The following is a 27,710-nucleotide window of genomic DNA, read 5'->3' as shown; positions in this document are numbered from 1 at the left end:
CTTGGTTTTATCAAAATATATCAGTGCTTTTGACTTAGTTAACAAATTAATGAGAATTACAAATCATCATGTTTAATGTTACAGTTAATATAGCTCGTTATTAGTAATTGTGAAGCCTTGTTGACACTTTTTTATTTGTACTCAAGATATGTCTGTGAATTGACAATGTTACTTTCACTCAGATTTTGACTAGTTGGTATACATGTATTGAATAAAAATACTGCTGTCCATTTTATAGTTTTCATGTTGCATTTGCATACCATCTCAAACCTCCAAGTTGTATGTGTACATTTTTTTTGTATATTCAAAGATTGATACAAAAAAGTGCTTAGATGCTTCTTAAGCCCTTCAGTAATAAGGTACATTATTGTGGTATCATCTCTACATCTCTATCAATATGTTTCTATAACTACACCTTCTCTCTTCTTCTCTCTCTAGTCTTTATTGAGTGAGTGTACCAGATTTCGAAATGAAGACATTCCTCCAAAACAACATGAGAAACAGAAGCTGTCCCATTTGTATCGAGAATTACAGGTAAAACGTTTTGTTTTAGAGCAAAACCATGTTAAGCTATCTTTTGTATCGACTGTGGGGAAATGAACCTCATATTTTAGGGATACAAGTTTGTAGATTTGGTTCTATCCTACCAGCTAGTTGTTAAAAGTGTATGTGCTCTTATTTTACAGTTGAAAGTGTTAGAGATACATAGAAATGTAAATAAAGTAGATATGAAGAGCACATATATAGGAAAAAAAAACTATATATAGATATATTTGTAAGAAATAAAAGGTTTTTAAACACTTAGAACTTGAGAAAACATACAAAATTAAAAAGTGTATATATATGAACTTGTTAAAATCAGCCATACATTTTTTTTTTAAATTGTATTCTGTACTTCAGAAGTTGTTTAGGGATTCAGGATATCTGAATATAGAGCCAGAACTTCAGAGTGACTCTCTTGAGAGAGACTGGGATCGGCTGTTGACTACCATTGAAGAACGTGACCAGGCAATCCGTGATGAGATCAGCCGGTTAGTAGTGCTGATTTTCATTTGTTATATTGTTAATCTTGGCATAAACAGTGGAATAATTATATTTAATGTATGGTACTCAAGAAAGAAAGAAAAGAACATTTAGACAGAGATATATATTTGTAAGAATAATATTTTGATTCTGTTCTATATTAGAACTTGAAACTTCAGCCTGATAAGCAAAGAAAGAAACAGATTTTTCATATAAAAATATCCTACCTGTGGAATTTAAGTATTCTTTATGCTAGAAAAATATTTAAATCTTTGAAAAATAAAACTATTTGTATATTTCTCTGATTTTTGTTTTCAAATCTGGAGTTAAGGGTATGCAAGTACAGCTTAAAAGTTATATATATATATGTATGTGTGTGTATGTATCCACACACACACATTTCAGTTCTTGTTTGCAGTCTGATAAATTACCTTTTGTTGGCTTAATCCAGATTAGAGAAACTGCAACGCCTTGCAGAGAAAGTGCACAGACAAACAAAGCAGTGTGAAGGTCAACTTAATGAAATAGAAACAAAATTATCAGAGGTTAGTTGTTGTTATATTTGGTTCTCTTTAATGAAATTTCAGAAGTTAAAAAAATGTATATTAGCAGGCATTTATTATAATCAGTTTCTCTGGTATTTTTGTGTAATTACAAAAATACATATACCAAAATTATTAGTCTTAACATTTCTAACATTAATAATGTACCAATAATCATTTAGTGTTAAGTTTTTATTTTAGATTGTTATTTATCTTAGAAACATTATTATTTATTAGCAGTTTTTATCATAAGATGAATAATAATGTACTAAAGGTTAGTTTTTGCCACTTTTGTGAATATTTTGTATTATGGGATAATTATTATTATAGTTTACTTAATGCTTAAACAGAACTTAAAGTGCTGGAGAATAATAATTATAATAATTTCTACTTATATAATGTCTCTAAAGAAACTAAATTAGCAGAGGCCATTGAATTTCTTTATGTGTGAAAGATGAAAGTTTTGTGGGAGTTTATTTTTTAGTCTTCATTTCTGGTAACATTTTCAATAAAGTAAGAAATTCAGGGTATGTTTTATCTATACTTCAGTCATTTTTTATGATCTTCAGTATATTTCGCATGTTACTCACATAAGAATCACACAGATTAATGGAGAGGTTTCTTGGTTTACAGGAAGAGAAAAGGATTCAGCGATTAGATCCTTCTGAGGCAAAACATATCTGTGAAGAGATAGAACAGGAACTTAAAAATATAGAAAGCAGTATCAAACCCCTGTTTCAGGATGTGCAAACTTTACTAGATGGTCGTTACCACCAGGCACCAGAGTTGCACCGACGGTGAGACATCTCCTTATAAGTAGTAAATAACTTCCTTCTCGTGCATGGTAACCTCATAGTACTCTGACTTGGAAAATCTTCACATCAGTGCTCGGTCACCAACAAGTTAAATATTTTATGGAGATAAAAATAAGATCATTTTTCTATATTTTTGTAGATTTAACTACCTTGTAGCATAGGCTCTTTCTTTAATCAGAAAAAAATGTTATATTTATTTAGGCTCTTGTAACAGTAGCAGATTCTGATTACATAATGTTATTCAGTAGCACTGATTTTCAGCTAATCTGCTGTATTGTATTGTTGTAGAATATGTATTCTTCCTTTCTTTTCAGTACATCATTAATGCCATTGTAAACTGTTTTCAGTTCATTGTTAGTACATTAAGTAAAAGTTTGAGTAAATTATTTTGTTTCTGCAGAAAATTAGGTTATGCTGGACCTCAGTAATATAAAATTATTAGAGAGATAAAGATCAGATATTTGTGTATGTATTACAATTAACCAAACATTTATTAAAATTAGTTTATCCTCATATTTATTACTGAATGTTTGTTTTAGTAGTTGTTAAGATCAGTTACTGAAAAGTAGTCCATTTCTCTGATTTTGTATGAATTGGATCAAAGTATATTTAACATAACTTTTGTGGTATCAGTGTCCAGAATCTGCACCAGCGATGGTCCAACATACATGCCCAGTTCACGACGCGTCTCATGGTCAGTCTTCAGAAACTCAAGAAAGCCAAACCACTGACGGAAAAACAATTGGTTGAAACCAATGAAGCTTTCAAATTTCTTCAAGACTGTATCGAGTGGGTCAGTTCTAAGCTTGTAAGTACACATTCAAAATCTAAACTGTACAGTTATTGTAGAATTTTTTATTATGTGTTTCTTAAAAAGGTTAATGGTTTTCAAAATACATGTGTGTGATCTTTTAGAAATTTTTGGAAGAAGCCAACTATGGAAATGACCTGGCAAGTGTCAAGTCACTGTTGGAACAGCATCAAACAGAACATAGAACAATTGACCAATTTCAGAAGAATGTAGATCAGTGTGGTATGAGAAAGGTAAGTTGTTTCATAGTTTAAATGTGATTGGTCCATTTAAGAACTGTGACATTTGGCATTGTTACCTTAGACATGTAAACAAATATATATAGAAAGTACACTGTATCTTGATGAATTTTTACATGATAAAATTACAAGTACTTATTAAGATAAAAAAAAAAGAGATCTATTAATATAAAATAGCTGCATAGACTACACTAACTTGGTTGATATTGGAACCTATTAGGTTGTTTGAAAAATAATGGCAGATTTAAAAGTTTAACTGTAGTAAGAAACAAAAAAATTTAAAAGCAACTTTATCAATCCAAATAGAAACCTGGTGAATCTGTACACTATTGCCAGTGAGAAACAATATTATATATGTTGTGGTGATAAAACTCTGAAGTCCTAGAACTTCTCTACTGTTGGTTAACTGTTGAATCTTTTGTCCTGTAAAAAGTTGTCCAAGTGTTTGAAAAACTGATAGTCAGTGGGTGACAGGTAAGGAGGATGAGGTAATATTTTGTAGCCCATTTCATTGAGTTTCTGTAGTGTTATTTGAGCAATGTGTGGCTAAGTATTATTATGAAGCAAGATTGGTCCTCTTTGACTGACTAATGTTGGCATATTTTCACGAATTTCTTCCAATTTTTGACACTAAACTTCCACACTGATGTTCTGGCACTGGTTGATCAAACTGTAATGGATAATACTGGCTGCAGACTACCATAGAGTGACCATAGTCTTCTGTTGGTGTAACTTTAACTTTTGGATATGTTTTGGAGTCTTGTCATGGTTGAGCCGTTGTGCAGGTTGCTTTCTGTTGTCATAAAGGATCCACTTTTTGTCACAAGTGACAATTTGATCAAGAAATGGGTCACTTCTGTTGTGTAAAATCAGCATGGAGCACAGTTCAAAATGGAGATTTTTTCTGATTTTCACCGAGTTCGTGTGAAACCCACTTGTCAAGTTTTTTCAATTTTCCTATTTACTCAAGATGGTCCGAAATTGTGGAAATGCCAACACCCAATTGTTGTGCCAGTTTGGTGTGGGTTTCTTTCCATTAACACTCTCAGTTGGTCATTTTAACAGCAGAAGGATGTCTTCTGCCCTCCATATCATCAAGACTTGCATCTCCATTATGAAACTTTTGGAACCAATGCTGAACGGCCCAGCATGGCCAAGTGGTTAAGGCACTTGACTTGTAATCTGAGGATTGCGGGTTTGAATCCCCATCGCACCAATCATGCTTGCCCTTTCAGCCATAGGGGCATTATAATTTGATGTCAATCTAACTATTCATTGGTAAAAGAGTAGCCCAAGAGTTGGCGGTGGGTGGTGATGACTAGCTTCCTTCCCTCTAGTCTTACACTGCTAAATTAGGGATAGCTAGTGCAGATAGCCCTTGTATAGCTTTGTGTGAAATTCCAAACCAACACTGTACTGTAAGTTTGGAGATGGTTCCTTTGCTCCAAACTTGGTTGATATTCTGATGTATTATGACCAAGTTTGGATTAATACAAGAAAATGATGTGCAACTTTTTTTTTCTCATAATTAATTGTAAGGGTTTGAAATATTGTAACTAAAGAAAACAATAAAATCACTAATGTATAGAAGGAAGCTTTAGTTTGCTAACGACAAGTTGTTAAAAATACAAGTGTCTTATCACTTATGACTAAATTTTAGTATAAAAATCTGCTATTATTTTTTGAACAACCTAATATATATCTATAAATAAAAAACAGCTACACAGGGTAAAGTCACTTTGTTGATGTTGGAAACGATTCTAATTTAATACTTATGGGCATATGGAGGTTTTATTTGAAATTCTTTTATAACACTGTTCTCTCATTTTATAACAAAATTGACTATCATGCTTCTAAGTAAATCGTATATGTACGTGGTTTTGGAGATACAATAAAGAACTAGTTTCCATGAATTGTATATGTACGTGGTTTTGGAAATACAATAAAGAACTAGTTTCCATGAATTGTATATGTACGTGGTTTTGGAGATACAATAAAGAACTAGTTTCCATGAATTGTATATGTACGTGGTTTTGGAGATACAATAAAGAACTGGTTTCCATGAATTGTATATGTACATGGTTTTGGAGATACAATAACGAACTAGTTTCCATGCAAGTTGTTACACTATTAGAATGGTGTGAAATATCAGAATGATTTTAAAGTGTGTATTTCGTTGGTTTTTGTGTAGAAACAATTTGCAAAAGATAAATATATTCAAGAACCAACATAATTATACTCCAGCTGTTACACATTTTGTTAACTGTTTAATACACAGTAAAGTCCCAGACAATGTAAAAATTGTAGAGGTTATAAAAAGTTGACCAATAGCTTTTTAACAGAATTTTGATAAATATTGTCATGTCATAAAACTAATACAAACCATTAAAAGATGAATCACACTGTAAGTGAATTATTTAAAAATCTTGCTGTAGGTCACTGATTTTGTGATAATCTCTTATATTGGGTAAAATACAATAATTTGTTGGTTTGATTTGTCAGAACCAGTTTCGAGGAGAAGAATACAACATTTATGGTAAAATGTTGAGCAGACTTGACAGAGGCTATTCAGAACTATTGGTAAGTAAAATGTTGAGCAGACTTGACAGAGACTATTCAGAACTATTGGCAAGTAAAATGTTGAGCAGACTTGACAGAGGCTATTCAGAACTATTGGTAAGTAAAATGTTGAGCAGACTTGACAGAGGCTATTCAGAACTATTGGTAAGTAAAATGTTGAGCAGACTTGACAGAGACTATTCAGAACTATTGGTAAGTAAAATGTTGAGCAGACTTGACAGAGACTATTCAGAACTATTGGTAAGTAAAATGTTGAGCAGACTTGACAGAGGCTATTCAGAACTATTGGTAGAGTAAAATGTTGAGCAGACTTGACAGAGACTATTCAGAACTATTGGTAAGTAAAATGTTGAGCAGACTTGACAGAGACTATTCAGAACTATTGGTAAGTAAAATGTTGAGCAGACTTGACAGAGACTATTCAGAACTATTGGTAAGTAAAATGTTGAGCAGACTTGACAGAGACTATTCAGAACTATTAGTAAGAAACTATTAATCTAAATCTCAGGTATTGTGTAGCCAGTGAGATACAGAGGTCTTATAACATTTAGATTAGTTAGCCAGCTAAATTTAAATTTGTAACTAGTCAGTATGTACAGACAGTTTAAGAAGCTCTTGTTTGTTTAGTGAGGTCACGTAAGATTGTAACTGTTGTGTGTCCACTTATTATATTTTTATATTATTTAATTGATAAAGATGGGTATTTTTATCATCCCTAACTGTTCTGTTCAGGTTCTATCTAACAATATATTAAGTGATGCCACTTAAGATTGTTATTGTTTGTTGACTTGGGTTTTTGTGTTATTTAATCAATAAAGATGATTATTATTCACAAACTCTATCTGTTGTGTTCAGGTTCTGTCTAACAATATATTAAGTGATGCTACTTAAGATTGTTATTGTTTGTTGACTTGGGTTTTTGTGTTATTTAATCAATAATGATTATTATTCACAAACTCTATCTGTTGTGTTCAGGTTCTGTCTAACAATATATTAAGTGATGCTACTTAAGATTGTTATTGTTTGTTGACTTGGGTTTTTGTGTTATTTAATCAATAAAGATGATTATTATTCACAAACTCTATCTGTTGTGTTCAGGTTCTGTCTAACAATATATTAAGTGATGCTACTTAAGATTGTTATTGTTTGTTGACTTGGGTTTTTGTGTTATTTAATCAATAAAGATGATTATTATTCACAAACTCTATCTGTTCTGTTCAGGTTCTGTCTAACAATATATTAAGTGATGCTACTTAAGATTGTTATTGTTTGTTGACTTGGGTTTTGTGTTATTTAATCAATAAAGATGATTATTATTCACAAACTCTATCTGTTGTGTTCAGGTTCTATCTAACAATATATTAAGTGATGCTACTTAAGATTGTTATTGTTTGTTGACTTGGGTTTTTGTGTTATTTAATCAATAAAGATGATTATTATTCACAAACTCTATCTGTTGTGTTCAGGTTCTGTCTAACAATATATTAAGTGATGCTACTTAAGATTGTTATTGTTTGTTGACTTGGGTTTTTGTGTTATTTAATCAATAAAGATGATTATTATTCACAAACTCTATCTGTTGTGTTCAGGTTCTATCTAACAATATATTAAGTGATGCTACTTAAGATTGTTATTGTTTGTTGACTTGGGTTTTGTGTTATTTAATCAATAAAGATGATTATTATTCACAAACTCTATCTGTTGTGTTCAGGTTCTGTCTAACAATATATTAAGTGATGCTACTTAAGATTGTTATTGTTTGTTGACTTGGGTTTTGTGTTATTTAATCAATAAAGATGATTATTATTCACAAACTCTATCTGTTGTGTTCAGGTTCTGTCTAACAATATATTAAGTGATGCTACTTAAGATTGTTATTGTTTGTTGACTTGGGTTTTGTGTTATTTAATCAATAAAGATGATTATTATTCACAAACTCTATCTGTTCTGTTCAGGTTCTGTCTAACAATATATTAAGTGATGCTACTTAAGATTGTTATTGTTTGTTGACTTGGGTTTTTGTGTTATTTAATCAATAAAGATGATTATTATTCACAAACTCTATTTTTTGTGTTCAGGTTTTGTCTAACAATATATTAAGTGATGCCACTTAAGATTGTTATTGTTTGTTGACTTGGGTTTTTGTGTTATTTAATCAATAAAGATGATTATTATTCACAAACTCTATCTGTTCTGTTCAGGTTCTGTCTAACAATATATTAAGTGATGCTACTTAAGATTGTTATTGTTTGTTGACTTGGGTTTTTGTGTTATTTAATCAATAAAGATGATTATTATTCACAAACTCTATCTGTTGTGTTCAGGTTCTGTCTAACAATATATTAAGTGATGCTACTTAAGATTGTTATTGTTTGTTGACTTGGGTTTTTGTGTTATTTAATCAATAAAGATGATTATTATTCACAAACTCTATCTGTTGTGTTCAGGTTCTATCTAACAATATATTAAGTGATGCTACTTAAGATTGTTATTGTTTGTTGACTTGGGTTTTGTGTTATTTAATCAATAAAGATGATTATTATTCACAAACTCTATCTGTTGTGTTCAGGTTCTGTCTAACAATATATTAAGTGATGCTACTTAAGATTGTTATTGTTTGTTGACTTGGGTTTTGTGTTATTTAATCAATAAAGATGATTATTATTCACAAACTCTATCTGTTGTGTTCAGGTTCTGTCTAACAATATATTAAGTGATGCTACTTAAGATTGTTATTGTTTGTTGACTTGGGTTTTTGTGTTATTTAATCAATAAAGATGATTATTATTCACAAACTCTATCTGTTGTGTTCAGGTTCTGTCTAACAATATATTAAGTGATGCCACTTAAGATTGTTATTGTTTGTTGACTTGGGTTTTTGTGTTATTTAATCAATAAAGATGATTATTATTCACAAACTCTATCTGTTCTGTTCAGGTTCTGTCTAACAATATATTAAGTGATGCTACTTAAGATTGTTATTGTTTGTTGACTTGGGTTTTTTGTGTTATTTAATCAATAAAGATGATTATTATTCACAAACTCTATTTTTTGTGTTCAGGTTCTGTCTAACAATATATTAAGTGATGCCACTTAAGATTGTTATTGTTTGTTGACTTGGGTTTTTGTGTTATTTAATCAATAAAGATGATTATTATTCACAAACTCTATCTGTTCTGTTCAGGTTCTGTCTAACAATATATTAAGTGATGCCACTTAAGATTGTTATTGTTTGTTGACTTGGGTTTTTTTGTGTTATTTAATCAATAAAGATGATTATTATTCACAAACTCTATCTGTTGTGTTCAGGTTCTGTCTAACAATATATTAAGTGATGCTACTTAAGATTGTTATTGTTTGTTGACTTGGGTTTTTGTGTTATTTAATCAATAAAGATGATTATTATTCACAAACTCTATCTGTTCTGTTCAGGTTCTGTCTAACAATATATTAAGTGATGCTACTTAAGATTGTTATTGTTTGTTGACTTGGGTTTTTGTGTTATTTAATCAATAAAGATGATTATTATTCACAAACTCTATTTTTTGTGTTCAGGTTCTGTCTAACAATATATTAAGTGATGCCACTTAAGATTGTTATTGTTTGTTGACTTGGGTTTTTGTGTTATTTAATCAATAAAGATGATTATTATTCACAAACTCTATCTGTTCTGTTCAGGTTCTGTCTAACAATATATTAAGTGATGCCACTTAAGATTGTTATTGTTTGTTGACTTGGGTTTTTGTGTTATTTAATCAATAAAGATGATTATTATTCACAAACTCTATCTGTTCTGTTCAGGTTCTGTCTAACAATATATTAAGTGATGCCACTTAAGATTGTTATTGTTTGTTGACTTGGGTTTTGTGTTATTTAATCAATAAAGATGATTATTATTCACAAACTCTATCTGTTGTGTTCAGGTTCTGTCTAACAATATATTAAGTGATGCTACTTAAGATTGTTATTGTTTGTTGACTTGGGTTTTGTGTTATTTAATCAATAAAGATGATTATTATTCACAAACTCTATCTGTTGTGTTCAGGTTCTGTCTAACAATATATTAAGTGATGCTACTTAAGATTGTTATTGTTTGTTGACTTGGGTTTTGTGTTATTTAATCAATAAAGATGATTATTATTCACAAACTCTATCTGTTGTGTTCAGGTTCTGTCTAACAATATATTAAGTGATGCTACTTAAGATTGTTATTGTTTGTTGACTTGGGTTTTTGTGTTATTTAATCAATAAAGATGATTATTATTCACAAACTCTATCTGTTGTGTTCAGGTTCTGTCTAACAATATATTAAGTGATGCTACTTAAGATTGTTATTGTTTGTTGACTTGGGTTTTTGTGTTATTTAATCAATAAAGATGATTATTATTCACAAACTCTATCTGTTGTGTTCAGGTTCTGTCTAACAATATATTAAGTGATGCTACTTAAGATTGTTATTGTTTGTTGACTTGGGTTTTTGTGTTATTTAATCAATAAAGATGATTATTATTCACAAACTCTATCTGTTCTGTTCAGGTTCTGTCTAACAATATATTAAGTGATGCTACTTAAGATTGTTATTGTTTGTTGACTTGGGTTTTGTGTTATTTAATCAATAAAGATGATTATTATTCACAAACTCTATCTGTTGTGTTCAGGTTCTGTCTAACAATATATTAAGTGATGCCACTTAAGATTGTTATTGTTTGTTGACTTGGGTTTTTGTGTTATTTAATCAATAAAGATGATTATTATTCACAAACTCTATCTGTTGTGTTCAGGTTCTGTCTAACAAGCGATTAAGTGATTTAGATATATTATTGGACTTCATACAATCAGTGACTAACCAACTCATTTGGATGAATGAGAAAGAAGAAATTGAGGTTTCCCGAAACTGGGGAGCCAAAAGCTTGAACATATTTGAAATTGAACAACACCAGGAGGTAAGCAACCTTTGAATGTTTTAGATATTTTGTTGTGGTTCTTTTTATGTGCACAATCCATCTTATGATTTAGTTTTATTTACAATTTGATATTACACTAATGTAACAGAATGTTATGGAAACTTTAAGAGCAACTGTTTTATTCTCACCCAAATATGTTTGGAACTTGTTTGCTTAACAACATATTTTGTACTTATTGTAATCTTTTTGTAAACAGGAAGGAAATAGTTTATCTTTTATACAACACAACAAACTGACATAGTGAATAATGTATTGAAAGATGACTCAATGTATTCAGTAGTGCTGTACTAATTGTATTCAGCAGTGCTGTACTAATTATTTCTGTTTGTAAGATGACTCAATGTATTCAGCAGTGCTGTACTAATTGTATTCAGTAGTGCTGTACTAATTATTTCTGTTTGTAAGATGACTCAATGTATTCAGTAGTGCTGTACTAATTGTATCCAGCAGTGCTGTACTAATTATTTCTGTTTGTAAGATGACTCAATATATTCAGTAGTGCTGTACTAATTATTTCTGTTTGTAAGATGACTCAATGTATTCAGTAGTGCTGTACTAATTGTATTCAGCAGTGCTGTACTAATTGTATCCAGCAGTGCTGTACTAATTATTTTTGTTTGTAAGATGACTCAATATATTCAGCAGTGCTGTACTAATTGTATTCAGCAGTGCTGTACTAATTGTATTCAGCAGTGCTGTACTAATTGTATTCAGCAGTGCTGTACTAATTGTATTCAGCAGTGCTGTACTAATTGTATTCAGCAGTGCTGTACTAATTGTATTCAGCAGTGCTGTACTAATTGTATTCAGCAGTGCTGTACTAATTGTATTCAGTAGTGCTGTACTAATTGTATTCAGTAGTGCTGTACTAATTGTATTCAGTAGTGCTGTACTAATTGTATTCAGCAGTGCTGTACTAATTGTATTCAGTAGTGCTGTACTAATTGTATTCAGCAGTGCTGTACTAATTGTATTCAGCAGTGCTGTACTAATTGTATCCAGCAGTGCTGTACTAATTATTTCTGTTTGTAAGATGACTCAATATATTCAGCAGTGCTGTACTAATTGTATTCAGCAGTGCTGTACTAATTATTTTTATTTGTAAGGTGACTCAATGTATTCAGCAGTGCTGTACTAATTATTTCTGTTTGTACTTTTTAGAATTTTACAAGTGAGATGGAGCTTCGGGAGCCTCAAATTGAAAATATAAAAGAACAAGGCTATAATTTACAACGTCAGAATCATCCAGCTACTGATTGTATTGAGGTATTTGCTAGTTTGTATGCCAGAAATTAAAGATTCTTTGCCATAATTATATATACAATTATTTTGTATTATTTATGTTGTTGTTAACCTGTAATGTATACAATCAGACTACAGTAACCAAAACAAGTACTTGTATAACTACAGTAACCAAGACAAGTACTTGTATAACTACAGTAACCAAAACAAGTACTTCCATGACTACAGTAACCGAGACAAGTACTTCCATGACTACAGTCACCATAACATGAACTTCAATGACTAAAGTCATCAAGATAAGTACTTCCACAACTACAGTAACCGAGACAAGTGCTTGTTTTGGTTACTGTAGTTATGGAAGTGCTTGTTTTGATTACTTTAGTCATGGAAGTACATGTTATGTGGCTGTAATTATGTTGGTATTTGTCTTGGTTACAGTAGTTATGTAAGGTACAAACTAATCTCTGTTTGTGGTTCTGTGGTGGAAATTTTATTTTTTTTTGCATCTCACACTTTGATGGTTTAGTTTTATTTAACAGTATTTAACTTATTTAAAGTTGAACTTAACATTTTTCCTAGGCTTATATTGCAGCACTGCAGACACAGTGGACATGGTTAAAGAACTTAAGTCGTTGTTTGGACACTCACTTGCGACATGCATCAAGCTATCACCAGGTGAATTTTATTAACTTTCACAAGCTAGTTGTAATGTTTAAGTTTGATAGTGTGTGAAATGGTGTCTTACTTTTAACTTTAAGTACATTATTAATAAGAAAAGTTGTATAGTTGCTGCAGAACTGTTAATATTATTATAATTAGTGACAGTACTAGTAAGTAATAAATTAACTAACCACATCTGTGTAGCTTTCTGTAGAACTACTAAATCATGAGTGAGTTTATTTGTGGTCTTACAGTGAGCAAGGAAAGTATGTGTGGTACCCTCATTTATATCTTTAAATAACAAGTGAGTTAATGACAGTACTATGGTATCTTAGGGAATGTACCTGCATTAATAGTAGTTACACAGTTTTCTGGAGGTTCACTTATGGGTGGATTAACCCTACTGTTATAGGTCATGAGTCAAAGGCCATGTTGTCATGTTATTTTTGCCTTGCATTCAAAATTTTATTAAACTACAATTTTTTTAAATTTATGTTAGTAGGTTTGGTATCATACTGTAGGGTACAATTCAGATTTTTATATTATGTATTATTTAATTTCTTAATTTAAAAGTAAATATTTAAAACACACCTAAACATTTTTGTGTGTTACATGCTGTGTTGAATGCAGCACTGATTCTACTGAGATGTTTGTGATGTCAAGATACAAAGTAAGTAGTTTTGTACAAATTAGAACTTAACTTACCAGTAATTAAAAGCTAGAATATAAATTAAAAACCTCCTACGTTTTCTATATGATGAGATATTACTTATGTAGTGAATCAAACACAGAGACTCCCTCTGCTTACCCCCTTCAATTTATGAAAATGATCCCTTATATGTATATATAGTTAATTCTAACTTTTATCTTAGCCAGCAGTGGCTGTAAGGCCAATATAATAAATGTGTATAAATGTATAATGTGACATTTAAACTATTTAGGTTAAACATTTGTGTTTTTTGAATTATAATTTGTAGTCATTCTATAAAAAAATTAGCATAATGTTTGTAACATTTTGTTTTTAACCACATGCTCCATTGATAGTGGTCATTAGGTATAAATTATTTATATTAGCAAGTTATATTTTATTAAACTAGTATTTTTTTCCCATAGTTTTTTACAGAGGCTAGAGAGTGTGAGCAGTGGTTGAACCGTGTTGAGGAGCGGCTTAACAGTACTTTCAGTCGTCAACATTTCTCAATCGATGAAGGTGACCGGTTGCTGAGGGATATGCTCGAACTTATGAATGACTTGAATCACAATGGCCACATAGTCCATTCTTTGTGTGATCGCAGTAAGGAGATTATGCCACTTAAACAGAGACGCCAACAACTTAGTCGTCCTCTGCGAGTTACATCCATTTGTTCATACAAACAGATGAACGTATGTAATGTTATGTTTTATTTGACAGAGATAAATGTCTATAATATCATGCTGTAATAATGCAATAAATGTTTTAGGATTCCTTGTGATGGCAGGCAAATGTATTTAATATTATTCTTGTCTCCAATATATTTATCTAACATTCTGTATATATATTAAATTTTGTGATATGTCTTTATCATATTTAGATAAGAATGCATGTAGATAAAACAACAACTTTGTCTTTAATTTCATCTTGTAAAATTTGACCCGTAGTGGCTCAGCAGTATTCTGTAGAGACTTACAATGCTAAAAACCAGGTTTCAGTACACCTGGTGAGCAGAGCACACATGATCCAATGTGTGGGTTTGAGCTAACTTTAACCAAACTTACTAATTTTACATTTTAGAAAATTGAAAAGAAACACGTAGTTATGTATTTACATGTTTTTTATTCATTCTTACAAATTTTCCTGTTTTAAATATACTCTGTATTTATCAAGAGTGTTTCTTATTAAACTGTCAACTTTTTATCCACAGATGGTTATCAATAGAGAGGAACAGTGTTGGCTGCACGACAATTCTCAAAAAATCAAATGGAAGGTAAGTTGAGGTTAATAGAATTCATAAAAGTGAGGTAGTGTTTATGAAGTTATAAAAATGATATAGTGTCTGTGATGTTATAAAAGTGAGATGACAAATGTGTGTTTCTAGGTATACTGGTTGTATGTTTGAATTGGTAGTGGTAGTAGAATTGTGAAAGTTGTGTTTGTACATTTGTAAATATATTGGTTGTATCTTTCTTTTGTTTGTGAAAAAGGAGTTTATAGAAAAGATTAACATTTAAAATGTCTATATAACTGATTTTGTATAATATATATATGTCTATATAACTGATTTTGTATAATATATATATGTCTATATAACTGATTTTGTATAATATATATATGTCTATATAACTGATTTTGTATAATATATATATGTCTATATAACTGATTTTGTATAATATATATATGTCTATATAACTGATTTTGTATAATATATATATGTCTATATAACTGATTTTGTATAATATATATATGTCTATATAACTGATTTTGTATAATATATACGTTACTGTTTCAGGTAATTAACTCAGCTGGAACTGAAGGAATGGTTCCTAGTGTATGTTTTGTTATCCCTCCACCAAATCCAGAGGCTATTGACCTAGCTGAAAGGTAATAATGTTAAGGTAACTTGTGAAAATAATGCATACCTCATTCACATCAGTTGGTTAAAGTCTGTTCAAGAAAAACTTAGGTCTCTCCCAGTAAGAAAATGAAGGTTCATGTTTATCAAAAGAAATGGAACAAATATATAAAAAACCAATGGTCCAATTTTAAATCACTTTCCTGTTTTTTATTTTCAGTAAAAAATCTGTTTTTGTAACTGTTCTATCATTACTGGAGTTTTACATAAGTTTTTTTACCATTAGCAAAATGTAATCTAGTTAAAGAAATGGAACTGAAGAAAAAATCATTAAATAATGTATAAGGAGTTATGTAGACTTAATAAACAGTATTTGACTGACATGTATCATTCTATGACTATAGCAACTAAAATAAAACAATTTTAATGAGAGTTTGTTTTTTCACTATATGTAGAGTTGCCCAAATTGCAGTACAAACTAGATATATAGAATTAAATATACTATAAAGTAAATATAGAACAGTTTATTAATGTATTAACAGCAAGTTATAAAGTAAATATAGAACAGTTTATTGATGTATTAATGGCAAGTTATAAAGTAAATATAGAACAGTTTATTGATGTATTAACAGCAAGTTATAAAGTAAATATAGAACAGTTTTTGAAATATTAACAGCAAATTATAAAATAAATATCAGAAAAGTTGTTTGAAGAAGTTATTTCATCATCTCTTAATTTGTGTTGTTTTGTTGCTACTGTAGTTTAAAGTAGTTAGCTTGTGCCACAGTTGTATAAAGAGATCAAAAGATGTGATTTACTATTTATTTGCCCCTCGGTGTGGATTCCTGTACGTGGTGAGGGGACCTCCCAGGGAAGGTTCTGTTCTTTCATTTTACCTCCTCTGGGATCTAAACATCCACCCACGTGTTTACCGTGCATGGCGACCCATGAAGAGGAGGAGAGGATCCTGATGGTTGAGGGGTCCAACCCTAACACACCACTTTGGCCTTGAAATCCTGTAGACGGGTGGTCTTTGGGTGGTCCCCCCCCCTTGGGTCAATTGGCTGGTTCACTTGGGATAGAGTCAACCAAGTAACAGTGTTGGAAGTTCTCAACGAGTGTTGTGGACGTTGTGTCTGATGCTGGTGTTTGGGTATAGTGCTCACGAAACCTTGGCGTTCCTGCAATGTCCATGCATGACATTGTAGTGCGTCCCCTCATAGGGCTCCATGGTGGGTGGGGTCAGTGGGTACTGAAATTTTCCTTTTTTCCTATGGATCCTCCTACGAAAAATTAAAAAAAAATTAAAAAAACAGTCAATAGGTAAACGACCATGTCTTGAAGACTCTGAGCAGCAGTCTTCAACATCTGTAACACCTGTACCCCATTTTCTTATATTACATTCTCTTTCAGAAAAACCTTTAGGGCAAATGTCCCCCTTTTTTATTTAGAAGGGACTATAGGGACTTGCTAGCTCTCCAAAGTCAGTAAAGAAGCTTTGATCTGGAGACATATTGGTTGAAACATCTACATCCCAACACAGTGAACTCCTCTTGAATTCAAAGGCAATTTTGGATATACCTATTGAGGTTACCCCTCATGCTACCTTGAATTCATCATGAGGAGTTATTGTTAAGAGGGATTTGAAGAACGTCCCCAAGTGAGAGATTCTTGCTGGTCTCTCCACTCAAGGAGTTTCTGCAGTGAGGTGCATCTCCACTCGCAAAGATGGAGTTACACTGCTGACAGATATCCTCGTTTTGACATTTACATCACCATTTGCACCTGCCACCATCAAGGCAGGTTATAAAACTTGCAGGGTATGGCCGTGCATTCCAAATCCTCTCTGATGTTTCCAATGTCAGAGGTTTGGCCACTCAAGGATGTCCTGCAGTGGTTCCCTGACATGTGATCATTGTGGTGGCAAGGACCACGATGCCTGCGAGTGTCACGTGGACCCACATTGTGTCCACTGCAATGGTTCCCACCCTTCCTACTTTTGCTTTTGTCCAAAATGGTTGGAGGAATAAGAGGTGCAGCATTTGAAAACGACTCATAACGTTAGTTATCCCGAGGCTCGGAAATTGCTGTCCACCACTCCATCTCGGACATTTGCTGCTGCACTTCGTTCCACAACTATAGTGGGAGATAACTCTGTGCCTCCAAGAGAATCGTTTTCAAACAAATGAAAAGCCTTTTGACCTCCATGGTTAAAAGGTTGATGAATTGACTTCTACACCCATCTCTGTTCCTCTTATACATTCCAACAAACCTCAAGATCCACATCCTTCAGTTTCAAATACAGGCATTTCTTCTGATACATCTTTTTCTCCCACCCCACAATGCAAAACAATCATTTGTTTACGTCCTCAGTCACTGGAAACCCCTTCCAACAACAAACACCTGTCCAATCGAACCAGGGCAGGATCCATGGAGGTCGATAGACCTCCTCCGAATAAGGACAGTAAGGAAAAAAAGACGTGGTCGTAAACAGAAGGGTTTTCCAGCCACTTCGCCTACCCGTCATTAAAAATAGCAACCTTGATACAATGGAACTGTTGAGGTTTACGTTCTAACCTGGATGATATCAAAACGCTGATTGCTTCCTACCATCCTGTATGTCTTTTCTTACAAGAAACATTTTTAAAACTTGTTGATACAGTAACCATTCGGCAGTTTTCTCTGTACAGAAATGACAGGTTGTGTGATGGGCGAGTACCTGGATGGGTGGCACTATTGGTTGATCAGCATGTGCCCACCCTGTATTTGTCACTCAACACACCCTTGGAGGCTGTAAGCATCCATGTTTCCTTGGGTCATACCATTACTGTTTGTTCTCTCTACCCGTTCCCTGGAGAGACATATGATATATCAGAAGTTGATTCTCTCTTTGAACAGTTGTCTTCTCCCTTTCTAATTCTGGGGGACTTTAATGGACATCATCCCTGCTGGGTTAGTGCTGTTATTGATAGGAGGGGGTCACTCTGTAGAGCGTATGCTCTCTGATCACAGTCTTTCTCTTTTAAATACTGGTTCTTCCACTTATTTTCAAGCACCTAGTCAGTCCTTTACTGCTATTGATCTCTTGGTTTGCTCCCCTTCATTATTTTCTCATTTTTCATGGAGGGTTGACAATAATCCACTGGGCAGTGGTCATTTTCCTATACTTTTGAGAGAGACTGGCCGTGGTCCATGCCACCCTACCCTCGTTCCCTGGTGGGAGCTGGATCAGGCAGACTGGTCCACTTTCACTGCTCTTGCAGAACTTGGTCCTGCCATTGTCAGTCAGCCATCAATAGACGACTGTGTGGCAACGGTAACTTACTGTATTATACAAGCAGCTGCTCAGTGTATTCCTTAAACCTCAACACGTTTTCCACTATACTCTCATCCATGGTGGAATCCTGATTGCCACTTGGCTCAGAAGGCTCATAAATGGGCCTGGGATACTTTCTGTAGATATCCCACACTTTCGAACCGCATCGCTTTCCAACGGGCCTGTGCACATGCTAGGTGGGTGAGACGTCAAAGCCAGAAGGAATCTTGGATTAAGTTTCCAACTAGCATATCTTCTACCACCAGTTCCAAGGTCATATGGGACAGGATTTGAAAGGTCAATGGGCACTACAATTCTGTCCTCCTCTCCATCTTACTCTCTGATGGCCAAGAGGTAGCTGATGTCCGGAGCATCGCCGATACTCTAGGTGAAAGCTTTTGCCGGGTATCTAGCACTTCTGTTTGTCCCTCCACCTTCTTGGCCATCAAGACTCGGGCAGAGCGTTCACCTCTTTCCTTTCGAACTGACTGTCTCTTTGACTATAATTGTCCCTTTACGCTGGTGGAACTGAAAATGGCACTTCATCGGTCTGGCAGTACATCTGTTGGACCTGATGATGTACACTATGACATGCTGCGCTATTTCTCTCCTGCTCCTCTTAATATTCTTCTAATTGTTTTTAACTAGATCTGGCAGGAGAATGTTTTTCCTGATGCCTGGCACCATTATCTTACCTTTCTCTAAACCTGGGAAAGATCCCAAGATTCCTTCAAACTACCATTCAGTTGCTTTGACGAGCTGTCTCTGTAAGACCTTTGGGAGGATGGTTAATGCTCATCTTGTTTGGTTCCTCGAATCAAACAACCTTCTCTCGCCCACCCAGTGTGGGTTTCAATGACAGCACTCTACCATGGACCACCCAATATGACTTGAAATGTCAATCAGAGAAGCCTTTCTCGAACGCCAACATCGTGTATCAGTATTCCTTGACATTGAGAAGGCTTATGACACAACATGGAGGTGTGGGATTTTGTGAGACCTCCATATATATATGGGTTACATAGCCATTTACCCATGTTTATTAAAAAATTTTTAATGGACAGGAGATTCCAAGTTTGTGTGGGTTTGACACTTTCCCTTTCTTTTGTATAGGAACTTGGGGTCCTTCAGGGCTGTGTTTTGAGTGTCACACTTTTCAGTATAAAAATAATTGCCATCACTGAACAACTCCCTCTCACTGTTGCAAATGGGCTCTATGTTGATGACTTTCACATCTCGTGTCAGTCGTTGAACATGAGATATATTGAGCGGCAATTACAAACTGCCCTCAATCGTGTACTGAAGTGGACTACGGCAAATGGCTTTAATTTTTCTCTCTCTAAAACCGTTTGCATACACTTTTGTCGCCAACGGGGTATTCACCCTGATTCTGAACTCTGTATCGGTGAAGTTTCACTGCCAGTGGTCCCTGAGACCAAGTTCTTGAGGCTTATCTTTGACCGTAAGCTGACCTTTATACCACACTTAAAGCAGCTACGGGTCAAATGCACAAGAGAGCTGAACATCCTCTGTGTTCTGTCTACCGCCAGTTGGGGAGCAGATCGATGTTCTATGTTAAAGATATATTGTGCTCCTATTCATTCAAAACTCAACTATGGATCAATGGTCTATGGCTCTGCCAGACCCTATGTCTTAAAGATGCTGGATCCCATTCATGATCAAGGACTTCAACTCTGCACTGGGGCTTTTCGCACCTCTCCAGTTCACAGCTTATACGTATAATCTCATGAACCTTCTCTGCACCTCTTCAGTTCACAGCTTATACGTATAATCTCATGAACCTTCTCTGCACCTCTCCAGTTCACAGCTTATACATGATAATCTCATGAACCTTCTCTGCACCTCTTCAGTTCACAGCTTATACGTGATAATCTCATGAACCTTCTCTGCACCTCTTCAGTTCACAGCTTATAACGTATAATCTCATGAACCTTCTCTGCACCTCTCCAGTTCACAGCTTATCGTGTATAATCTCATGAACCTTCTCTGCACCTCTTCAGTTCACAGCTTATCATGTGATAATCTCATGAACCTTCTCTGCACCTCTCCAGTTCACAGCTTATACGTGATAATCTCATGAACCTTCTCTGCACCTCTCCAGTTTACAGCTTATCGTGATAATCTCATGAACCTTCTCTGCACCTCTCCAGTTCACAGCTTATAATGTGTAATCTCATGAACCTTCTCTGCACCTCTCCAGTTCACAGCTTATAATGTATAATCTCATGAACCTTCTCTGCACCTCTCCAGTTCACAGCTTATAAGTATAATCTCATGAACCTTCTCTGCACCTCCCCAGTTCACAGCTTATACGTATAATCTCATGAACCTTCTCTGCACCTCCCCAGTTCACAGCTTATACGTATAATCTCATGAACCTTCTCTGCACCTCCCCAGTTCACAGCTTATACGTATAATCTCATGAACCTTCTCTGCACCTCCCCAGTTCACAGCTTATACGTATAATCTCATGAACCTTCTCTGCACCTCTCCAGTTCACAGCTTATATGTATAATCTCATGAACCTTCTCTGCACCTCCCCAGTTCACAGCTTATACGTATAATCTCATGAACCTTCTCTGCACCTCTCCAGTTCACAGCTTATATGTATAATCTCATGAACCTTCTCTGCACCTCTCCCCAGTTCACAGCTTATGCGTGATAATCTCATGAACCTTCTCTGCACCTCCCCAGTTCACAGCTTATCGTGATAATCTCATGAACCTTCTCTGCACCTCCCCAGTTCACAGCTTATGTTGATAATCTCATGAACCTTCTCCGCCTCTCCAGTTCACAGCTTATACGTATAATCTCATGAACCTTCGCTGCACCTCCCCAGTTCACAGCTTATACGTATAATCTCATGAACCTTCTCTGCACCTCTCCAGTTCACAGCTTATATGTATAATCTCATGAACCTTCTCTGCACCTCCCAGTTCACAGCTTATATTATAATCTCATGAACCTTCTCTGCACCTCCCCAGTTCACAGCTTATACGTATAATCTCACGAACCTTCTCTGCGTCTTTGCCGTTTGCAACTTCTTTACTATGTTCTTCAAAACTTTGTTCCTTACCAAAGCATCTTACCTGGGGATGTGTTTTCCTTCCTCGGTGAGCCATACTTTTTCAAAACAGATGATCTGCCATTGCTCCTTTTGGCCTTCGCATCAAGGCGCAATTGGATGAATTGGGTCTGTCCTTGGATAACATTGCAGAATCCACTGGTCAGCCCATCCCTCCATGGCTTATTATAGCCCACAAATGTGATCTTTCTTTAAGTCATCTGAAAAAGGCAGATACTCCTGATTGGAAGTACCGTCTTTTATTTACTGAACATCTTTCGAACAATCATTTTGTTCCAATTTATACAGATGATTCCAAATCAGGTAATTCTGTGGGCTTTGCCATGGTTTGTTGTGGTTTGGTGGTTGCTCGCAGAATCCCCTCTACAGCTTCTGTGTTCACTGCTTAACATGTACACCATATCTCTTGCCCTGGATTATATTGAAGCTAAGCAGTACTCAAACTGCACTATTTATACTGACTTGCTTAGTTCTCTGCTGGCCTTGGAATCACTTTACATTGACTCACACCCTGTTCTTGCTGATGTTTAAAACCTACTGGCCCATTTCTCTTTAACATCTACTTCTATCCAGTTTTTCTGGATACCAGGCCACGTTGGTATTCGCGGGAATGTGCTTGCAGACATGGCAGCTAAATATGTCTGCTCTGGCACTATCATCACTGTGCCTATTTTGTACATGGACTATGGTTCTGTATTCAAAGCTCAGCTCTGTGCCAGCTGGCAGTTCACTTGGAGTGAGCAACGTGTCAACAAGCTTTTCAAATAAAACCCTATATTTGGCTTTGGCCGCCTAGCTTCTGTAGGGTTTGGAAGGAGGAAGTTGTTCTAACTAGACTATGCATTGGTCACTCTTTTTTAACTCATCATTTTATTTTATCTGGAACTGATGCACCAGTGTGTAGTATGTGTGACACTCAAATCACTGTAAGCTACATTTTACTTTCCTTCCATCGTTATGACTCTCAACGACGGCACTATTTTAAACATGTTCTGTCCCAAGGTTTGTTCGTAACATTAGACAGTGTTATTGGTGATGGTGACACTGTCCACCTTGATAAAGTTTTTAGTTTTTTAATGGCCATTGACCTTTTTAATCTCATTTAAGTGTTTGATATTTATTCATTACACCTTTTTAATTGTGGTTCCCTTTTCAGATTCTCAATCTCTCTAGTTCAATTTGAAATTGGAAAATTAAATAACTCAACACCAGGACTGGAAAAGCCAACTTCAGGTGACTAACGCTGCTGTTTGAACTACCCGTTAGTCGTCCTGGCGAGTTGTTATTACAGTTTTGCTGCATGTCTTTTAACACTTTTCTTACTTTAACTTTTGGTACTGGCCATAATGACACATAACCCGGAAACAGGACTGGAAAGACCAACTTCAGGTGACTGACGGTGGTTCTTGTACTTACCTGTTAGTCTTCCTGGTGGGTTATGATCATTACCATTTTTCTAGAGAGAGTCCTTTACAACTTCTCTTACTCTGCTTTCTCTCTTAACATTGTAGACTAGGTGCCAACATTGGTTTTATGCTTTTTCTATTTTTCAATGCTGTTTTGTTTTACCTTCATTTCCTTTTTATATATTTTACTACATTTAATTTATTTTTACCTTTCTACTGGATGTTTGGCGCAGATAGCCAAGCTGCTTTGTAACATAAAACACTAAATCAATCAACTATTTATTTGGTTCGTGACCATGTAGAATGGTATGAACAGAGGATTTCCTATTTGAAAACTTTAAGGACAGTTGCAGTGTTTTCTGTGTTAGAATAACTGAGAGTGTTATTATTACTTGTAGAAGATTGGTGACAGGAAGAGTAACATTTAAATTATAAAATATTTCTGTTTCAAAGTTTGAAGAAGAAATATGATTTGATTGTCAAGTTGTGGTCAAAGAAACATCATAAGCTGCGTCAGAACATGGTATTTGCCACCATAAGAATCATTAAGTCCTGGGACTTTGCTACAGTAAGTAATTTTAAATTGTCATACTTTGTAACTTGAGGTAAAATAAAAAGTGTAATATTTGGTTTTGTTAAATGCATTATAACATAAGCAGTACAAGTAATTATAGTGTTTGTATTATGTGTAGTAGCAGTAGTACTATTTCAGACATATTATTCTTTAACTAGATTTATGTTTAGTAAAGATGTATGGCACATTTATCCTTCTTTCTCTAACAACTTCAACTGTACTTTTAGTTTAGCATGGAGCCCACCAAGAAGAGATTCTATCCTCAGAGCCTTGAATGAAGATGGCCAAAGTTAGTTGATGAAGGTGATCCTGAAGACCCTGACCTAAAGAGACTTCAAGAAGAAATCAAATATTGTAACAAACTCTTTGAGGATTTTCTCAGGAGGTTAAAAGAAGAAGAAGGTATTTTGAGAAATAATTTTAGAATAATTCATTTTTTGGGAAGGAAGAACATGATGAAGAATTATGACAGGATTTAAGGTTATTGTATATTCAGAAAGAAACAGTTTTATAATAATTACTTTCAGGGAAAATTGGGATATGAAATAAGACATATAAAGGCATCTTGTGTTTTCATTTGTAGGATTTTTTAGAGCAGTCATTTCATTGAGGAAACCAGTGGTCTACCACAATTTGATCAGATAAATTCCTGAACATAATTCTTTCTTTGGGTCTGTGTGTACTTGTGGCTACAAAGGAAACTAATGTCTTTCAGTAACATTGCTTAACTTATTTGTTGTAATTTAATTGATTAAATATTGTTGTATTTACTGAAGGTATTAGTTAAATGTATTTTAAAAATTGTTTTAAAATCAAGCTTTTAACTAGAAAGTTACAGCTGAACTTTTTTGTAGAGTTGTTGTATTTGGTGCACCTCCATTCTCATCTATTTAACGTAGGAGTAGTTTTTATGTTTAATGTACCTGTGTGTTTATGTGCTTAATGTAAGAGGTTTTGTGTTTAATGCAGTTGTGTGTTTATGTGCTTAATGTAAGAGGTTTTGTTGTTTAATGTACCTGTGTGTTTATGTGCTTAGTTATCTCAACACAATCTACTCGTTTATAGTGTTTCTAGACTTGATAACATTCAGTATAGTTTGTATATCTTCAGGAAAGTTGGCAGTCTTTCAGTAAACATGTTATGTTTTTCATATACAAATAATTGTATTTTTCAGAGAAGTGTTTTTAACAAACTTAAATAAACATTTGCCTGTGAATATGTGAAGGTTTCTTTTAGAGGCCTGTGTGTGAAGTGATTTTCACGTTAAGTTTAAATATTTCAAATTTCTTTTAAATAATCCTTAAAACCTCCTAAATACATTTCAAATGTTAGTTTTCAGTAAAACTTTATATTTTATCTCTTACTTTCTTAACCCTAACTCTATACAATGATGGTAAAATTGACTGACACCCTACTCCTTCCTTCCCTTACAATATCTAGAATAACTTAAAATGCATTGTGAAATTATATTTTTTTTTCCTAAGTAGTTTTCAACTCATAATAAGATAAGTCTGTAATTAAATTTTGTTGTACCCTTTGACTGCCAACTGAACTACTATTTGTGCCATTATGACTGTAAGTCACTTGCAGAATGTGCAGCTCACAATACATTTTTAATTACACTACCAACGATCTGCTCTGAGCTGCTTGCATGCATGCCTGTTATATTATTATTATATTTATTATATTATTATTACTTATTTTACCTAATCAAATCTAAACAAATTCCTACTTTTACATTTTATTTACTTTTATAACAATAACTAAAGAATAAACATGAAAAACAGGAAATAAAATATACTTACTTCTTCTTCTTTTTTTCTTGCTGTCTATTGTTGAAGGCTTTCTAAGTATGTGACATGGAGCTGCTACAAGCTCATCAATCCAAGTTTGTTATCTTTCTGATCATTTGGCTCTATATTGAATATAGGTAATACAGAGATGCCAACTATTTCAAATGACTGAGCGAATGATTGTAGACAGAGCCCTTTCACAGTTTTAGTACTTTTAGATTTGCCAGAAACAAGACGATCTGGTGAACGAGGCCTCTTTTTTTTTCCATTTTGTGAACGATCGCATTGGTGTTTCTATGCCACTTAGAAAACGAGAAATACCCATCTGTGGCTGCTGATTGGCTGACAAGCACTGATTACGTAACTTCTGGATTCCCCTCGTTACCCAGTATGGAGAAGCACCGGACTCAAACTATTGGTAGGCGTCCGGAGATACAAATATTTTTATTATTTCAAGCACAAACATGATTATCGCAAGTAGCCACTTGGACTATGTCTTTTATTTATTATCAAAATTTATTTGTATCTCACTAGAAATTTTCTTTTCACCCCTTTCAAGCCTTGGGGGAACAATTTATCACTTTATTGTATAGGCCTATATAATATATAATAATTACGGAGTTGCAACAAGTCGTAATATTTGTCTGTATGGTATAGTAGTAATGTATACACCAAAATTGTAATGATTACGTTCAAGTCGTAATGATTGGCATCTCTTGTAATATTTAATGAAATGTAAGAAAGAACAATTGACAAATCCTGGACGAGAAAATGTGGCAGGTGGGTGTGGCAGTAGGGGTGTGATTTTCTATTTGACAACACTGTAACCAAACAAAATTGAAGGCTTTAAAAATAGTGGTTTGTCTAAACAATAATGATTTTATAATGATTAATTTTACATTGAAGTTTATACACTTTGGAGTGGTGTTGGATAAAATGGAGAAGATACCTGGAGAAATTGTGTCACATTTGTTAGACTAGGGGAAATTCAGGATTATTTAAAATTATGCCTAATAGAATTAAGTACTTAAAACTTGTATATTATTAAAATATGGATTATTAGATAATATATTATGCTATACCAATTGGCAGAACATAACCAAAAGTAGTTTAATGAAATTTTGAATGTAGACACTAAAACTTGGGTTTTGCACAGTAAAGGATACCAGTGGTAATGGGGCTAATATAGGTGTTTTTAAGTGTTCAGTACAGTGTTTTTGGAAGATAGTTAACTTTTCATTCTTGTTTTTCTATATTTCAGCTCTTTTCACAGCTGCATTATTATTCTTGTACTAAAAATGTTTTTTTTTGTTTTAGCTGATAAGTCATCAAGCCGTAAATTTAATGATCTGTCAGCCTCTCTTCAAAATGATCTCAATGAAAAAGATAAGATCTTGAAGGGTCGAGTGCAGGAATCTATTTCGAGAGACTTGGAATCACTAGAAACCCTTGTTTTCCAACATAAGGTTAGAAATATTGTATATTTTGTGACTGTCAGGGCCATAATTACCACCAAGGCTGCTGCCAAACATAGCCTGAAATATTTTAAATTGTATCTTTTTTTTTTTCTTCAAATGTATATGTGTAATAAAATTTATCCTTAGAATGATGAGTCTTTGAAAACAGAAGTGTATTTTATAACAACTCAATTCTAATAACTGAAAAGTAAAATCAGAAGCTGCTCTCTATACTACCTTAAAATGACTTCAATAATTTCCTACAAGGAGATTTACTCTCTTGAGTTTAACACTTTGTCTTTCAAGAATTTAAACTTTAGCTATGGCATTCATTGTAAAAATAGGTTTAGCAGTCATTGTTTCGGAGTAGATGGAACATGGTGCAAGCTTACAGAGTGACAAATAATTATAAAAGCTTCGGTTGAAACATTTTCTTCTCTCAGTGACAGTGAGGTACTACCAGCATTATTGGGTACTCACTTCATGTTTAACAACTTGGTTCAAACAATTTTGGTATGTGATTGACAGAAACATTAGTAGCGCTATATTTTTAAATGAAAAGAATTCTAATTAATGTTTAAAAAGGCAGTTCACAGAAGGGACAAGAACTTTAACAGCAGTTTTAAAGTACTT

At 33.9% G+C, this 27,710-nt stretch overlaps 1 protein-coding gene across 1 annotated transcript in view; it reads left to right on the top strand.

Moving 5' to 3' along the window:
* Positions 1-27,710, top strand: part of LOC143228426 (plectin-like) — an 84,493-nt gene that overhangs the window by 50,958 nt on the left and 5,825 nt on the right. The window contains exons 9-25 of the mRNA XM_076459689.1: positions 439-534; positions 901-1,031; positions 1,475-1,568; positions 2,199-2,362; positions 3,014-3,188; positions 3,296-3,424; positions 5,933-6,010; positions 10,792-10,953; positions 12,136-12,240; positions 12,796-12,891; positions 13,990-14,259; positions 14,778-14,840; positions 15,363-15,454; positions 23,707-23,821; positions 24,118-24,229; positions 26,938-27,172; positions 27,521-27,590. Of these exons, the coding sequence (XP_076315804.1) occupies positions 439-534; positions 901-1,031; positions 1,475-1,568; positions 2,199-2,362; positions 3,014-3,188; positions 3,296-3,424; positions 5,933-6,010; positions 10,792-10,953; positions 12,136-12,240; positions 12,796-12,891; positions 13,990-14,259; positions 14,778-14,840; positions 15,363-15,454; positions 23,707-23,821; positions 24,118-24,229; positions 26,938-27,172; positions 27,521-27,590 (2,187 nt within the window). The remainder of the gene's footprint in view (positions 1-438; positions 535-900; positions 1,032-1,474; positions 1,569-2,198; positions 2,363-3,013; positions 3,189-3,295; positions 3,425-5,932; positions 6,011-10,791; positions 10,954-12,135; positions 12,241-12,795; positions 12,892-13,989; positions 14,260-14,777; positions 14,841-15,362; positions 15,455-23,706; positions 23,822-24,117; positions 24,230-26,937; positions 27,173-27,520; positions 27,591-27,710) is intronic.

Source organism: Tachypleus tridentatus, chromosome 10 (genome assembly GCF_004210375.1).
Source record: "Tachypleus tridentatus isolate NWPU-2018 chromosome 10, ASM421037v1, whole genome shotgun sequence".
Lineage (NCBI taxonomy): Eukaryota > Metazoa > Arthropoda > Merostomata > Xiphosura > Limulidae > Tachypleus > Tachypleus tridentatus.
Note: the sequence above shows the minus strand (reverse complement) of the source record. Positions and strands in the feature narration are given on the sequence as shown.